The sequence below is a fragment of the Taeniopygia guttata genome, chromosome 3 (genome assembly GCF_048771995.1).
Source record: "Taeniopygia guttata chromosome 3, bTaeGut7.mat, whole genome shotgun sequence".
Lineage (NCBI taxonomy): Eukaryota > Metazoa > Chordata > Aves > Passeriformes > Estrildidae > Taeniopygia > Taeniopygia guttata.
Genome location: NC_133027.1, coordinates 93,893,150 through 93,912,026, shown reverse-complemented (window position 1 = coordinate 93,912,026; position 18,877 = coordinate 93,893,150). Strand labels below are relative to the sequence as shown.

At 36.1% G+C, this 18,877-nt stretch overlaps 1 protein-coding gene across 33 annotated transcripts in view; it reads right to left on the bottom strand.

Moving 5' to 3' along the window:
* The window catches only part of NRXN1 (neurexin 1), a 668,143-nt gene that overhangs the window by 327,263 nt on the left and 322,003 nt on the right, over positions 1-18,877 (bottom strand). For 18 of the 33 annotated variants that reach the window (XM_041714827.2, XM_030269664.4, XM_041714828.2 and 15 more), the window contains 2 exons: positions 11,860-12,033; positions 6,139-6,258 (listed from right to left, as the gene is read on the bottom strand). In XM_041714827.2, coding sequence (XP_041570761.1) covers positions 6,139-6,258; positions 11,860-12,033 — 294 coding nt within the window. Of the gene's footprint in view, positions 1-6,138; positions 6,259-7,211; positions 7,239-11,859; positions 12,034-18,877 lie in introns of all 33 variants that reach the window. The other 15 variants (XM_030269639.4, XM_030269642.4, XM_030269660.4 and 12 more) reach the window with 1 other exon arrangement.

The following is an 18,877-nucleotide window of genomic DNA, read 5'->3' as shown; positions in this document are numbered from 1 at the left end:
TAATTGTAGTGACATATCAGAAAATATAAGCTGAGCAAATTGAGATTTTTTCAATTAGCTCATTCCACCATCTTGCCCTGCACTGTAATTTTGTGCACAGCTATATTTATTTCTCATGTGTAAACTGGGTCTCAGTGGAAAAATAATCATATGAAGTATTTAGACTGGTATGTTATCAGGGACAAATATTTTCCATTCTCATCTACTGGAGATGAAAATCAAATGTATTTTAAAGTACACTTGAGGAATTTCCTATCCCTTTTCTTAATAGCAGGTTATGTGTTTATTGGTAGCTAGAAGCTACAAAGTCTTAGCCAGGAATATGTAATAATATTTTGGAAAGTACTACTGAGAGTAGACATTATGGTTAGTTCAGCTTTTGGCCACTGGATTAATTAAGCTTCTTTATTTTGCATATATCCTGCTCACAAAAGTAGCATAAAAATAGATCTTACATTCTAGGGGTCAAAATGTCCAAAAGATGCACTATCCATACCAGTTAAATCTATTAATAAATGAGAAGGAAATACATGCAGCAAAATGATTTAAATCCATCCTTTGTGCCATAATAAACCAATAATACAAAGTTAGTATCATCCTGGTTTGCAATCCAGGAGAAGTAAGACATTGTGAGAGGCAAATGACTACCAAATTCTCAACACTATACAAGAGTTCAGAAGATTCTAAAAATTCAGCAGTAAATACAAGAGAAAATAAAAAATATTCTCATTTTTTACAAACAATAAATATAGTGAGTGATTTTTTTCACATGTACATGCACACATTGAAAACATTAAACAGTGCAAGACTCAGGATATCCACATATGCTTGTAAGAAATATTGAATTACCTGCCTTGCATCTGGGATATTACATACTCACTAATTACATGTTCCCAAAGTATAAGACTGCTGTCTCATTTAGTGTGAGAATGTTTTGATCTGAACTCTTCAGTGAAGATGGCTGGTGTTTATAAGGCCACTCATTTGACCCAATATTTAGCAGTTTTGTGGTTCAAATTGTACCTCAGTATTACTTAATACACCCTCCAAACACTACAGTGACGAGAGAATTCGGTTCTTTCTCAAATTGTTCTCATGTCAAATTCTCTAATATTGAATTCTCTCATAAACTTTAACTAATGTATTTTTACAGTTTCTTGTTTCTAATATCCTCAGCAACAGGCAGGGATATCCACTGTTCAATATGAAGGAAACATACATGTTTCAGCCCCCAATGCAAAAAGGGGATTACAAAAGCCAAGACACACTTGGATTTAATCTGGCAAAGACAGGTAAAGTGTTGGCTGAAGGGTATATTTGTAATAAAAACAAATATCAAAAAGATCAAGCGTTTTTTGTGAAGCCATGTTTATAATACTGACAGAGTTCTCCATTTAAATTAGGGGTTTTGATTTTTTCTTGATAAAGAGTAAAAATAAAATGAACCTTTTAAAAGGAATTTTGTACTTAGAGTAGCTGAGAATGCTGAATTCCTAGCCAGGAGAGACTGCATGGTGAAGCACTAATCTTTCAGAACTGGATTTTAGTGCAAGTGTTGACACAGTGTTAGTTATCACGAGTACCACACCAATACATTATTCCTTTAAGGTAACAGACAGTGTTGAAGCTGCCCTGCAATTTGACACAGAACACTTTTGTACTAATGCCATATGACAATGTTATTATGTCTGCTATTTTCCATGCCATAATAGCAGTATTTGTTTCCATAAACATGTCATTACATTCACTAATATGGCTGTACTGAAAGACTGCCCGAGTAAAAAAAACAGCGCAAACTTATAGAAAGCAGATAATCTCTTATAGATTTGTTTTGTTGTGCCAGAGTAATTTTCAACCCTTTTCTTATTTAAAAAAAAAAAAAAAAAAAAAAAAAAAGATGACTTCCCTGGGAGGATACCTTTCACTACTTAACCTGCTGTTAGATATGGTTACTGTGTTCATGACGTATTTTCTCATTGGACGTGCATCCATTTATAAGAGCAGCCACTAACTGTCCTTTTAGTACAGCCTCTTTATGATACCACTTGTAGGAAAAACCACTACTGAAAGCTTTACATAAATCAATGTAACATTCCTGTCTATCACATCTAAAGAACATTGGTGTCCTGAATCTCTAAGTGTCATACCACAGCAAAAGAAAAAAATTATTAATCTGACTGCATCTTGGGTTCTAAGCTTGTCCTACCATGTTTATGTTCCATCAGGCAGGACACTGAAGCACACTGAAAGTTCCTGCCTCTGCCACCATGAAGGCCTGGGGTCTAGAGGCACTTTATACTCACTGAACTACTGAGATTTGCAACTTTTTAAGTTGCTGTTCCTGACTACACTTTTAAAAACTATAGCCTTCACTTAGCTGACACATATTCCACATATTCACCTACAATAATACACTGAATGGCACAGGAGTAATAATTAGCTGTTATCACAAAAATTAAAGAAATACCCTGCACAGTGAAATGTATTATAACACTTTCTAGGAAACCATTTCTTTCATTATTGCCTCCACACTTCCTGTTTTGGAAATTTAAGGTGAGAATGATACATGTGAAACATTTGTACAGTAAAGTCCAGGAACAATGCATGTCAGATCTTCATACTCTGGGGTTACTATGGGAAATGCATAGAAAGCATCAGCTCAAATGCAGCAAGGTAATTTGTACATATTTATGCAAATTGCAGATGATACAAAGCTAGGAGGAGTGGTTGGTTGATCAACCAGATGCGTGTACTGCTGTTCAGAGGGATGCTGACAGGCTGGAGAAGGGCACTGACAAGAACCTCTTAAAAAATGCCAAATCCTGCACCTGGGGAGGAATAAACTCCCACATCAGGACAAGCTAGGGCTTGACCAGCTGGAAGGCAGCTTGGCAGAGAGGGTTCTGGGCATCCTGATAGTCAGCAAGTTGCACGTGGGTCAGCAACGTGCTCTTGTGGCAAAAAAACCCCAGCACTGGTTGTTGGTGGTAAAATGTTGCAGAATGGTTGAGAGATGAGAGAGATGGTGGAAAAATGTTGCAGAAATGTTGAGAGAAGTGATCCTTTCATTCTACTCAGCACTGTTAAGATGCATCTGGAGCACTGCCCCCACATGCTAGGCTCTCCAGTGCAAGGACAACATGAGAACACAGGAATCAACTTGTGTTTACCCAGCAAAGGGCCACAGAGGCCATCAAGGGCTCTCTCCTATGAAGAGAGGGTGAGGAAGAAGGGGCTGCTCAGCCAGGAGAAGACAAGGCTCAGTTTTGAAACACCAATGTTTTGAAATAACTGACGTATGTGAGGTAAAGAAGGCAGATTTTTCTTAGCGGTGCCCAGTGACAGAACAAGAGGCAATAGGCAAAAGCAGAAATATATGAAATATCATTTAAACTTTATGAAAATATTTGTATTGAGAGGTGAATGAGCACTGTGACAGGTTTCCCAAAATGGTTATGGAGCCTTCATCTTTGTAGAGGATGACCCAGACAACTTGTGCAATCTGACTCTGCTCTGAACAGAGGGGTTGGACAGCTCCCCTCTCACCTTGGCAACCTTATCACTGAAATTTCTGATTAGGTATGTCCTCTAAGAACTTGTGGAACAAAACAGAAGTGAGGTATGATGGGTTAAATCCTGCCTGAGAGTGAAACACCCACCCACCTGAACACCCACTGCCTCTTCTCTGACTGTTGTTTTGTTCCCTCCTCCTTCATCTGTCCAGCATTTTGGCAAGAATGGCACACTTTCTAACTGTGTTTTCACAGAGATACCATCACCTTGGGTGAGGGACTAAGTACTTCTAATTGCTTCTCCTATTACCACTGACACTTATTTTTAAGTGGTCAATTGTTGGGGTTTGAGTCTAAAAAAAAATCTCTGTCTATGAGATTTTGATGTCTTAAGCATTCCATTTTAAATAAAACAGTATATTCATGTGTAAATTAAGCCAAGGGCCTGCTTGAGTAGCAAGACTGGGTTAAATCTGAGATTCTGTCAAGCAGTGTTGCTCCACGCACAATCTGCAATGGAAAGATGCTCAGGAAGGTGCCTACATCCTTCCTGAAGGGGATGCATTTTCAGCAACAAGCAGCTGCTATTCCAGACCTGTCGCTGGAAGGTTTCCTCACATGAAGGGAATTTGTCTTATTTCAGTGCCACAAAGTTTAGTCTGTGGCGTGCAGCCTGGGCCACATTTCAAAATCTGTAGTAACATTTCATCATTTCTCTTCCTATTATGCTCTTCCCAAAAACAGCAGAGAGCAGGCTCGGAGCATGCAGATGACACTGACAGCATCATTTTTCCTCCTTTCTGGCAAATTTACCACTACAAAAATTCTGTCTTGTTAGATGGGTTTCAAAGATTCTTTTTGGTAACTGAACAAATCTAAGGAGCCAAGATAAAGCAGAAGGCAAATGTATTATATTTTCTAGACTCTACAATCCATTACAAAACATCTGTATTGAGGAGAAATTTATATTTTATGATTGTGATAAAAAAAAATTAGTTATTTTTTTTTTCTGGGTATAAAGTAAGTATTTTTAGCAACCAGCTTCTAAAAGGACTCCTTTCCCATCATCAGACATGGCATATTGTGGAATATCTCAATTGTGTGCAATTGCATGTAGTCCATGATGTTACTGTATAAATGGCAAGTAAATATCTTTCTTAAATAAGCTCATCAATTTGCCAAATTTATGCATTACCTGTCACTTGAAGAAATAATTAATAGAACATTCCAGGTCCACACAACAATTACTACTAAAAGTTATAAACTGAGTTTTTCCTTTTTTAGATGCTATATCTGCAACTTTCTCTTCACAGGTTTTAGTTACTTCTGAAACAACTCCAAACATCACAAAATAGAAATAATAACATAAAAGCAAAACAGGAACATTTTTCTCTTGTAGTAGGTAGGGGGATGAAACTTTAAAAATGTATGTTAGCAATATGACTAATCATGCACATTGCTGGGAAGTGAAAACTCATATACATAAAGTAAACCCAAACCTTTGCTCAAATCATTGAAAGTTTTTCTACACCACATTTCATTTCTACCATAAGAGCAACTGCACAGAAATAGAATGAGTCCTTTCATCCTTTCCCTGGTTTTCAAACTATGGAACTTTCATGGGAATGAATTATTAGCTTCTGCATACAGTTAATTTCCTAGCCCTGCGATAAACACAATTTGAGCCAAAAAAAAATTCAGATTATAAATATTCTGCTGGTTTTGGGTTTGTCCAAGATGGCATGCCTTGCTGTAGAGTGCAGAACCAGAACAAGAGAGAAAGATCCAGAATAATTGCCTAGGTAGTTATACAACACTTCCTATTATCAGTAATTTTTTTCAGATAAATGTATACAAATAGAAATAAAAATGTCTTAAAGAAATTCCATCTTCTAATGGATTAAAAAATGTGCAATATTTGGATATTACAAATGTGATAAATTAAAAACAAAAGTCAGCAGCTTACTTTTATCATTTTCCATGGAATATTATGGCTCCCATTATTATTCCACCATCACTCCTGCATAATTCTATTTAGATCAATAAGGTTAGGTTGGAATAAAACTACATTATGAAGCTGGTGAATCAGGACTCTTATTTTTGACACATTTAAGCTTTTCCTGGAAGACCAGATGGTTGCTGTGTGTTATTCAGATGAAATCTAAAAGAACTAAAATACTCAGCATGCTTTTATTATTGGCATATTTAGTGTGTCACCTAAAGAAATCCACAAAGGGAGATAATAAACCTTCTCAACTGTTTCACAGTAATTATAGCCCTTGTGATAGTGCTACATTAAGATAACAAAATGTAAAATGTGTTTTCCATCAGGAAAAAAAAAATCCATTTGAAATATTTATGCAGGAAAGGGACCGCATCAAACAGGTAGCTATCAGTATATTAGACTTGGAATCAAGTGCAACAAAACCAAGTTCTGCCTGTGTTTGATACTACAAATTGTCCAAACTTTATAAAGCATATTCTTTATTCTTACCACAAGCCTTAGAGATTTGCACAGGGTTTACAAGTCCAGTTAAATATCTAATATTAAAACAACATAAAGCTTTAGGCACTTGCTTCAAATGTTGCCTCAGGTTTTCAGAGGGACATTTTTTCATGTACTTACGGTCATTGCATAATGGTCCACTAAAGGAGGTCATGCTGCAGTCACAGCTGAATCCATCCCACTGCTGTAGGCACACGCCCTGGTTTGCACAGGAATCCTCTTGGCACGTTGTGCTGGGGCCTAATGAGAACACACAAAAAAGGACTTGCACTTCGTCTCCCAAAGCAAGGTACTTCCCCGTGGGTCACACTGAGTAGTTGCCAACATCTCAAATCAAATGAGCAAAGAGTTACCAAGTCAAATGCACATAAACTCACTGGTTTTGGAGCAGCATGTAACATTAAAAGGGGTGGGGGGTTGCTTTAGTTGTAAGATCACTATGTCAAACACATAAGAATGCACAAAACAGAAGCAGAATTATTCCAGGTAGAGTTAACTTTGTTGTCAGTTATTTGTTAATCTCGTGTCTGGCAAAATGTTGTCTAAAAACTTAATTATTTCTTCCTGTAAATACATTTCAAACAGCAAAGCCAGATGTCACAGGAATCAAAACTCTGGGATATGAAAGACTGGATAATGAAATAGAAAAATGAAACAAGTTCTAAGAAATAATATAAGGAAGCTACGCTATTACAATTATTTTAATCACACAAATTATTTTAAATAATTTAGGTCTGAAATTCAGAGAAGTTTGGGATTCTTTGGCTGGAATGTTGACAAGAACCGATTCACATGCTTTGGGGATCCCATGCAGGTTCCTTCTAAAAGGGGAAATGCAGAAAATCAGACTACTAATGAACTGGCATGCCAAAAATGTGACATACACATGAAAAAATAAAGCTACTCTATTTCTAGAGAATCATAACTAGACTACTGAAATATAAAGAAATTTCAAAAAGGAATGATCAAAGCACTAAAGCAATCACTATACAAACATATTCAAGACTGAAAGCCTTTATGCAAGCAATGCTGGAAAATGAAGGTTCATTTAGCCCATTGTTTTAGAGGTGTGAAAGGCAAAATCAGCAACGAAATAACACACTTTAATTCTGAAATGTACAGAGCATTTATTGCAGAAATCCAACTGTGCATTGGGGGTTTCAGTCTTGTTTAATACACACAGGGCTATCTACCTTGCAAATCAGCTTTCATCAATGCAACTTTGTCAGCAAAATAAAAAAAAGCAAAATATAGTAAATGTTAGTAAGCAATATTGAAATGGCAGCAAACACAGAAAAAAAACATTCAGAATAAAGTGCATGCTGCTGTTAAAGAGAGAAAGAAATGCCATATAATGCAAACAAATTAATGCTAATAGCCATAAATCTTCAGGCAAGCCAAAATAAGAAAGCAGTAATTTGCCAGTATTTTACTAGAAATATAATGGTTAATTGAGCTGATGACATGTAATGGAGGAAAATTAAAAGTGTGGGGTTTTTCCTTCCTTGGATAGCTATGAATGCATTAACAGAGTAAATGCATGGCTGAATCCTGACTAGCCCTTTGTCATGTTCAGATACACTGAATTCAAGAATAATTAGCACCATCATCCTCTGTGGTCTGCCTTTTTCTAGGCTTTTCTCTGTGGCTGGTGAATGAAGACTGAAATACAGACTGCGAACCACAGTTTACTATGAGCTCTCACACACATTTCACACTAACTCTTGAAACTACAAGGAAAAATTTGATTCTGGGATTATAAAATTGTCCCAAATTGTTTTGGAGAAGGTACATCAATATCTGTCTGAAATTCCCACAGTCAGTCATTGAGGGTAAAAGAGCAAAGCTGGTCCAAAGATTACATAAATAAATTAAAAATCACACCCCAGAGAGAACTCCTCATAACTTTTTTTTCAATTAGACCTTTAAGTATCTCAGTGTGGGATTTTCTTTTGATTTGCTGGTATTTAAAAAAAATCCATATCAATAAGATTTAAGTCAGCTCCATGGCCTCTTCTTTTAAATGAGGCACAGCTCAAGCTCTAAAGCAGGGCCTGAACAGTCATCAAAGTCACTGAGAGGGAGGGCAGGGTATCCCTGCATCCCTGCCTTGGACTTTCTCCCATTAGGATAATAATAGTAGTAGTAGCAGCAATAATAATAATAACAAAAAAATACCACCACCACGTATAGCTGACTGCAGCGGGCAGACATTAGATAGTGATTTCCTTTTCTTTGGAGTTCTGAGCCCAGAAGTTGAAACATTTGGGCATTACATCACCCTTTCTTGAGCAGAGGATTATAATGACAGAATCCCGCAGCTGACAAGACACAGCTTTTCTCACCAGATTCTGCTACTCGGAAACTTTACAAAGCTGAAGTGAAAATATCTGTAGGTGTCTAAATGTTATATATTCATGGATTTATTTACACTTTAGTTATGCAATGTTGAATTTCCTCATCTTTGCAAAAGTAGAGCAGAAGTCACAAGGACTTGAAAGTACATAAACTACAGGACCCTGTAGGCACATTAGGAAGTGCATGTGAAAACACATATTTAGAAAAAAATATTGATACAGTCTTGCTAAAAAAATGAGGGTTTTTTTTTGTTTTTGTTTTTTTTTTTTTTGTATTAAATTGATTCTTAGCACTCTTGGCTTATCCATATTAGTCATTATTCTAAAATTGCCATCACAGCTTGCTTGCATATAAGCATTGCATATAAGCATTTCTTTTAGCAAAAGTAGGATTATTTTTCCCCAAAGAACAGATGACTGTTTAATGGTGGTAAATACTATGATATTTACCCTAACAAATTAATCTTTTCCTATATTTATATATAGTGAAGTAATAAGGTAGTTAGCAAAAATACTGAAACACACCCTTATCTAGCACTGTTTCTTTTTTCATATTCAATTTTTTAAATATTCTAATTTATTCAGTCTTCACTGCAGACTTTTTAATTGACTGAGTTTGTGATCTCCTTTACATTTGTCCTATGTGAGGGCTTACATGCAATATATATAACATTAAACATTATAAACTGATACATATATCTATTACAATATATTATTAAAACAAATTTTCTATCTTACCATCAAGAATCTTTATGTATGTTAATACTGTGATTTTTTTTCATGGAGTTCATATAATATACAAATTACATTTTATATGCACATATACACAGTGCATTTTTCTTATAACTATATAAAAACTATGGTTGTATCATATTTTATTTTAAGTGGGAAAAGGAAGTACAATTAATTTGACTGGAGGAAAACACTGTTGACACAAACTGGCTTTGGGGTTTGCCATTAACAATTCAAAGAGCTAACTAGCATATTTATCCTTCTAGTTGTTAGCTTCTATCTGTTCTAGTCATTGGAAATTTGTCATGAAGGTGTTTCTCCCAAGTGTAAATTATATTTCATGTTTAATGATAGAGATATCTCTCTGCCTGTGGCTGAAGCTTCAAAAGGCAAACCTTCCAACTTGCCACAGCAATCCCCTTGGTGGCCTTGCTTAAAATGTTTAATGCACTTATGACCATCAAATTATTGAGAAAAATAAATATTTTAAGTACAAAATCTAACAGATAAAATTAATTAGAAGTACATTATGGCTTCAGAGTTTGACAGTTTGACAGAAGAGAGAAAAAGATTTTTTGTCCTTTTTTTGCCCCCTGATATGTACCTGAAAGTTGAGGAATTCAATCCCATAAATCTGAAAAACAACAAATCCAAGTGCCTCACTTCTCAAGACAGATTTTCCAGAACCTGATGCCTTAACACTGGGCATATCCCAGCTGTCTTTGGGATTGAGAGTCGTGGTGACAAATACTTCTGAAATTACTTCTGCTGCTGTGTCCTGAGCTCTTTGGACCCGAGTCTCAGGTGACTTCCAGGGCTTGCACATCCCATGGCAGGGTGAGATTGGTGCAGAACTCTCAGCTCTGTAAGGATGGAGACAATCCTGGCTGGACACAGCAGCAGAGGCAGGAGCAGCTTGAGGCATGCAAGAGTTTTCTAGGAGGCACCTGAATTCACAAGTGACCTAAATCATCTTTTAGGTGGCGGAACACTTTTTTGGAAATCTGAATCAATGGTCTGCAAACAAAAGACTGACAGATGGCTCAGACATGAGGACTTGAAGTAAACAAGTGAGATGGAGGAGATAACTTGCAAGGTTAAGCAGAAAGGTTGGAAGGGGATATTTCATTCCGTGCTGTTAAAGATTTCCTTCTGCAGGCAGAAGACTTTAGAGGAGACAGCTCTCTGGGAGCCAGGAAGCACATCTGGTTTGACCAGTTTGTTGTGTCAGGTGATTTTGGTGTTGGAAAAACTCACTCTCTACCAAAAAGGACAATAGCTTTATGGCCTTTATTAAATTGTTGGTAGCTTTATAAAATCCACTGATAGCTGAAGTTAAGCCAGTGGTTTAAAAAATTAACTCACACACCAGGCTTGTGGCAATATTTCTTTGAAAATTCATTTAGGAAATTACATAATTTCAAAAGAAGCTATGAAATGCATGATGGAGTTAAGACATACTTTGACTCTCTGGAAGGATGGTGCAGGGATGGAATTGCTAAAACCATTCAGAAAGCAGAATCCAATTTTCTAAACTCAGTGGCGAACAAATACATATTTTTGCACTCCTGAAAGACATATGCAAAATTCCCATCTTCTATTTTCCTGTAGCTTTAGTGTCTGTGTCTATGTACTAACAAAAGAACTTATATTGCTAACTAAAAGTAGGGCAAAGAACAAAAATGTTCCACCTGTCTAAATGCACTGTAAGCACAACAAAAGAGATAGACTTTATCCACCAGGAAGCTTTATCTCGTAAGATTTAAGGAACACCCAACTCTCCTTGGATTTTATATAATATCAATTTGCCTACTTAACAAACTTGATATCAAAATCAATAAGATTCTATCTTGAAATAAATTTTATAATGTCATTTAAACATTTTTCTGTCCAGAGAAAAATGGCACTTGAGAGAAGGGAGAACATATAAAATTGAACATAAACTCAAAATCCAGAATTATGTGAATAAATTACACAGAAAATGTATTCAAATTATTCCATAAACCATAGTAAAAATAATGTGGGATCAAATGACAGCAGGAAAAATAGCTAGAGATTGACACTCCTGAATCAGAAATACACTTCTAATTCTGTCCTCACTTAAATTTCATGGTATACCAGATGAGTCAATAAGGACATAATATTGTGAGATAAAACATATTTATCTGTTACTGATTTCAGAGAGAAAGGTTCCTACCGATTCTAATCTAAGGGGTGAGCAAAAATACAGAAGATAGAAGATTAGTATTAAAAAATTCATAAATTACCCTTGAATTAACCAACTCAAAATGTCTGCTTTAAAATTAGAATTACTTAGCTAATACCTCAGCATTAACTAATGCCTGAGTGTTATGAAGATAGAAAGAACTTCATTGAAGATAATTGCTACTGTTGTTATCATTAATTAAAATACATTAGTAAACAAAACACATGAAAAAAAATCTTGCTACTGGGAAGTAAGGAATCTACATTTAACATTCTGAAGTTAACTCATGTTCTCAGATTAATCTCTGTGCTTTAGGGCAGGCATATGCCTGTCTCCATAATACTAAAAAATACAGCCTTTATGTAAGAAGGGGTGAAGCAAGATCAATTAGAAGCAGGTAAAATATAGTCTCTTGATATATGGAGTGTAAATATCAAAAAAACCCTGCAGGATTGGCACAGTACTTTCACTATGATATATATATATAAGTATATGTACATACATATATATAAAACCAAAAAACAACAAAACCAGCATATTTAATACCTTCACATCCTCTTTCTATTTGGCCATTGCAGAAGAGAGCATCTGAGATGAGGTCAGGGAGCCGTCCGTTCAAGTCAACTGATGCAAGGCAGCCTTGGAATCCCTCCTTTGCGTGCACCAGTTTGGGCAAGGATTTAAACATTTCTTTGGCCACTCCTCCAATATACAAATCACCTGGTGAGGAGAAATAATTATTAGATACAAAAAAGAACCAGCAGAGCCTTTGACCCACTTGATCTTCTGGCCTTTTTGTGCTGAATGACAGATATGTCCAAAAAATATCCTTTGAAATAAATGTACAAGAAAGCAAATACTGATAACACGTAAGATACTACAGTATTGCAAGACTGTATTTCTTCAAATGTGAATGTAGACTTCAAATTTGTATGGCTCATTTCTTAGAAGTATTTGGGCATGCTTTCCATGTGTCAGCTCACATGTTCAGGAAATATGCATCTATTGCATGTTGCATCTATTGCAGAGAGGAGGATTAAATCACAGAATCCCCATCTAGAAACTCATCTAGCACTGGCACAATTGTTCATCTTTTTGTTCAAATAATTGATATGCAATTTGTTCATATAACTGTTCAATATTCAGAGAGGCTGGCCACAGACCATACCAGTGGTGGACACAACACAGTGAGATAAAAGGCAACAAGATCCACCTGAATTCTGTGTACCCAGAATCATCCATTCAGAAGTACACCAAGAAATAAAAGATTGAGGGATACGTGAAAGGAGAAACTTAGAGATACCCTTGTTAAACAGCAAAATGACCAACTATCCCCACTGAAACTCATGTGGGAGCAAGGGGAGTTTGATGCCTTTAAAACAGCGATATGAACACCGAGGAAATGGAATTTTGCTGCTGAAAATTATTCTAATTGCAGACACCTATAAAAAACAGCTTGTTCTGATGAACCTCAGGCAACTTAATCAGGACTGAAAAACAAGGCTTTTCTCCCTTCAAGTAATTCCTAGATTTTTGATAGACTTTGAAAGTACATAACTATAACTTTCCTCTTCAACATCGAGGGGAGGATGCTTTTTGTTTTAAAACAATTCAGGCTCTACATTTCTTTAATATTTTGGGTGTTCTGACAGACAGAAAAGTCACCTTTCAACCCAACATAACCGTAAGAACCTCCCTAAGCGTGCCTCAAGTGTCAGCCTGCAGGTTTAACCTGCTTTCCATACCTGCTGCTGAGGACATTCTGCGGAAAAGAACCTGGCTGCTGCTTGGCCAGAGAAAGGAAGCAAGCACAGCACAGTCTCTGTTTAGGCATTAAATCCTCATTGATTACTTATTTTTTTGCCAGCACAAATTTTCAGCAGTTTATCTGAATAATCTACATTCTAATCTACATTATGCTTTCCAGAAGAACCCCCAGTCTGGCTGATTTTGGAGCCTAGACCACAAGACCCGGTGCTCTAGTGCCAGAGAGTGTTTCTGCATGACCTCAAACACAAAATTGTTGCTTTCCTAAGTGCTTGCAAAGCTTTGTAGGCAGGTTTTACAGTGACAGAACTCAGAATGTACTGTTGCCACTACCCCATGTGGCTGGTTTTAATCTCCCTCTGATTGGTGTAAATCACAGGTATGCCTTTTACTGGCTCTCCTGGCATATTTCTTGATTGAAAAGGAATGCAATTTATTGCTGTTTGTAATGGTTTACAGTTTACCTGCAAGGAAATAACCTGAAACAAATAAATGTCTGTAAGACTGAGAAAAATCTTTAGTCATTAGATATAGTCCCTAAAATTCAACTCGATTTGAATTAGTGAAATAGAGAGAAAATGGAATATGCTCAGAAAAATGCTTATTAACATATAGAACTTATAACCAAACCAACCAAAATTCTCAGCAATCTTTGTAGCCTCCTACATTAAGGCACCTCAAACTTTATCCATTCTATATAAATAATTTGGAAAATAAGATCTTGCTTTCCTCTAGAGCTCTGAGGTGCAATGTAAATCTAATAAATCTGGGGTAGAATGAAAACATAACAGATTAAAATATGGTGATCCATCTGTTCCCACAAATGGGATCTAATTCATTCACAGCAGAAAGATTCCTGCATTTTTCAATCTGCTGAACTGAAAAAAAAAGTTAAAACACTTGTGTCATGATAAAGATTCTTCATCTTTTTCTCAGACAGAACATCTAGAAAGCAAAACCGTTCCAGGTTTCCTGAAGATTTGTGCCTTCAGTCACTGCCAGCTTAGAATAGAGAGATAATTCATCTCAACTGATTCCAATAGACTTAAAGGAGGGAAACCATTCCAGAGAATAGTATTAAGAAAATAACTTGTATTATTAAAAAGTTAAACTTGATCTATTGCATGTGACATGTGTAACCTCTTTTTAAAAAATATACTGTCCAAGCAACCCTTTTTATTCTCTGAGTAGTTACATCTCTAAAACCACAACCTTTCAGATTTATCTCCTGCTAATTCCTGATATCCATCTCTCAAACCTATTCAGGTTGCTATATATAATAACTGGCAGCAGCTGCCAATTATGATGGATGGCTAGGAGAAATCCAGGTCAGTGTGCCAGCATGTAAGCTGGAACTCAGAATATTTCCTCCTGAAAAGATACACTGGAACAATGCCAATTAGGTATCATAAGCAGTGAAGTACAATATATTGAGTCTAAATAAGCTGCATCCCTACAGCTTACTTACAGTACCTAATTAGACTGATCATTTTATACTATTAAAGATACAATTTTTATAAACACATGTTCTGGGTAATATTTCAATTTTGTTGATGTTCAAAATAACTTTGAGTTATACTTTTAAAAAACAAACATGCATGTAGTTCATATTTAATACACAAATATATCTTATGTATTGAGCAGCTATACTGACTATTAGACTTCACCTTTTGTAAAGTATATAGAAGTATTTTTATGACTATGAGGTAATTTTCCCAGATTTAATATAAAATTTTTAATACCATATGTGTTTTGAATTTGCTCCTGCTGGCATGAAAATCACTTTCTCTCAGATATAAAATTTTGCTAAGGGATAAGCTCTGGAAATAAAACTCTGATTTTTATTTTTGTTTTAAAGTTAGTTAATTTTTTTCACTTGGTAATTTTTCTTATCTGCCATCACAGAATGTTTGCTTTGTTACTTTTATTTCAGTTAATCACATGCTACTTTCATGTTCATCTCAGTGAAGAAGTAGTTTCCAACAAAACGCAATCCATTAGACTTTCAGACAAGACAGGACTACAGAAAATACTGTTAATTAAATTTTACCTCAAACATATTCAGAGAAGATAAAAGATTTTCCCTATTCCTACTAAAAGAGATCAGAGGAATCAACATACAGAGTGCAATACAAATTCCAGGTTTTCTATTTTTTACTTCTTATGTAAGTACAGCTTCACTACTGGGAATTTTAGTCCAGGGTAAATCCCTTGTTGTGTAGCTGCCTACTTACAGGTGTGAATTTACATGCAAGTTATTTCATGAAGTTAGGTACCACAGTTCATCAGATCAATAGTACAAGCTTATGACACTGTGTAAACTGGCTGGAGTCTAAATGCTACACTAATGCTACAATGCTATTCACTGAAAATGTGTAACCACAGCTTCTGGAACTAAAGTTCATGTTCTCTTCTAAAGTTCAGTTTTATTTTTAAATGTATTACTGAAAACATCTCATTTTTCTTATATTAAGCCTGATTTTCTTAGATTTATAAAGGAAAATAACCAGTTTACATAAAATATTCACCAGTTGTCATAGACAAAGTTGCAAGTAGCAAAGAAACAGGTGACGTAATAATAGTGACCCAAGATTTCCTTCTGATCATTAGAAAAGCTTCAAATAAAGCAGTTTCTTGAGAGCAGATCTCACAACTCTCCTCTTTTTTCTTGTATTAGGAGTCAGTACACAGATTTATCGTTTTTTGGTGGTTTTTTTTTTTTTTTTTTTTTTTTGAATGGAATGATTGTTTCCTCTCTTTGTTTTTCTGAGGCAAAAAAAAAAAAAAAACCTGTGTTTCAGGCATGTTCTCACTGGCACTTTCACGGCAGGCCAGAGGAATCAGCTGGAAGGCAGCATTTTCACTTTCAGAGCTAGACCTGCTCATGGCAATGATGGTACTGCTCAGTTATGCCATAAGCACTCATAAAGAGAAGATTTTGGTGGGTTTAATTTGTATCTTTTACAGGTACTGCAGATCCTCAGTTATTACAACAGGATCTTTCCTATTAATCTCTTTTCTGACTTAGAGCTGATTTGTGCTTTAATAACAAGGAAATTTAACACAGAAACAAATTGCTAGCTAATAAATTAGCCCAAGTTCTCAATGTATTCATTATTGGAATCACACTTATGCAAAAGCACGCAGAGCACCACACAACACTGAGTCACACACAACTGTTGGTAAAACAAATGCCAAGTCCTCCTGTAATAGCTCATCTTTTTTTATCCCAAGCCTCTGCATTTCTTCAAAATAAGAACTTTGCAAATGCTAAACCAAAGACATGTAAAACAAAGATTGAAGGTGCTTTTCTATTTTCTGACTAACTAACAGAAGGTATTAAGAGTTATTATCTGGCACTAGTGAGATTGCTGACAGGTCACTTCACAGTGAAGAATCTTTTCTCCTTTTCTCCATTCCTGAGAATTCTTACATTATATATGCTGGTGGGCAAAACCTATTAACTTAATTTAACAGCTACCACTGTCTTCAAACATAAGTAGAGAGGGAATTGTTTTCCATGTGTTATGATGGTAACAAGACAAGAATTCTGCTCAGGTGTGACTGGTGCACCTGGAGCCCTTAACAAACCAGCAGCAGTTTGGTACAGAAGGTTTGTGACATCAGGCAAGAATTAGTTTAGCCAGGATATAGTTAGACTTCTTTACTCTCCTAAATCTGTGTGCTTTGTGTACATATCTGGTGTTCATTTCTTGAACACCTTTGCTGACAAGAAAGGAAAACCATTGATTCAAATATCGCCCCAAGCATGACTTAAAAAAAAAAAAAAAAAGGAGGAAATACAACAGTGGAAGGAATTGTGGCTTGACTTTTTCATAATACATAAAGACAATATCTCTGGAATATTTTTATATGCCTGAACAAAAGCATCTTCAAATCCATCATTCTCTCCAAGAGCAGACATTCTCCCCCCTCTCTTGTTGTGCTGCTGGTTTTAAAAGCACTTTCAGCTATCCCCCTAATTTCTTTTTCATTTTGGAAGAAGTTGCTTTGTCATATTTCTAACATCACGTTATACTAAATCACTACTGTGGCTAGGATTAAGAGTGCTTCTGTGGTGTACTAGAGTGGAAGTTCTCCAGGAAGGAGATGGATAGCCCTGACTTACCATGGTGGATTCTGAAAACACAGCAGGCATCTCCACAATTCCTTTATATGACACATGAATATACAAAGGAATATTTAGCTGTGGTGAAGCGAAGGTGTCAGGCATGCTTTTCTCCAAATATGCTAGTTCAAAATGATCAAGCATAAAACAGCTTCTTCCCTCAGGCACACAAAGACAAAGAAGGACTGCAAAGACTGAGAAATGCCATAGGGAAAGTCTAATCTCAAAAGAAAAAGTGTTCACTTTTTTCCAGTCCCTCCTAAAACAGATGAGCTGCTGTTACCAGATCAATAGAAATTGCTTTGTAGTATCATAATAATTGCACTACAAACTTCATGGTGGAACTCATCCTAAGACAACCCACACGATCCCAACTCATGGTATTTTTAAGGCAACTGATTTGTGAAAATAAATTACTCTACATGAGCAGAATGTGCACTAACTAAAAGAACAGACACTATCAAGGGCTGTTGTCTCAAATGGAAATATCAGGTAGGCATTCAGATGTCTTTGACATTCACCGAAATATGGGAGCCTCCTTGGGCTTGATGACCTTCTCACCTCCCCAGTGTACAAAATCACCCACCTTTTGCACATTTACTTTATGCAATAGGCAGAGAACACTGAAGATTTTTCTTTCAAATTTCAGCACACACTTTAGAAAAGGAACTGGGCCTGAACACTGGATGAGTGGTCATTCTAGAGTCTCTTCTCACCTTCATCAAGCCTGAGTAAACATTTGCTCTTTGTTCCATATCAAAAATGTGTTTGCTGCTTAAAACAACGTTGATGAGACATAATTGCTCTTTTATTTTTCATAAACCAAGAAGCCTGCTGTGATCATAGCCCATTAATAAACAGAAGAACTGTTGACAAAGGCTCAAATGCTGCATCCACACAGCTTCTGCAGCGCATACGCTCCAGCATATGGCTTTACAAACCCCCTTTGCAGCAGAGAATATGCACTTTGCTGTGCATTCACAGGCTTGCTCGCTGCTAGAGCAAAGCATGACTGAATTCTGCCTACCACATGCAAGGAAGGGCACTTGAGGGAAAACATGAAAATGTAAACATAGTGTTTGATGTCCACTTACTCACTTCAAAGAGTCCATTCTGCAGCTTCAGTATTGATTTGTGGTTGATGTCTTTTGGTTTTGACACAATTTTTTTTTTAAAGAAAAATAGGATTTTCAAATATTTTTCCTATTGGAGTGATGAATTCTATCATTTTTAGACCCTCTCTAACCTAAGGAGGGAAAGGGTGGCTAGTTTACTTGTCTAGGCTCTGCTGAGTTATCTGTCCTTTCAAATACTTCAGGCAAGAGGCTGATTTATGATGTGACAGGTGGTGGCTTTCATCTTTCACATTCTCTATACTGATAACTAAGCAAGGCAAAATGTTTACAGGCAAATACAAAGAGAAAAAATAAAGAAGAATTTCTAGGTTAGCAAGTCACTCTTTGGGGAACAAATATAGAAACTGATCTTTTCACCCCAATTCTATGCTGCTTTCAGTATCTTGCCTGAATACCCCATTAAATGTATTAGGAAAAGAAAAAAAAATCACCAGCACTGAAATGCTGACATTGTGGGTTTTCTTCAGGCACCCTTATTGGCACAATAGTACATATTGTAGTTATTTGTCAAGAGAATTGAACTTTGAAGATA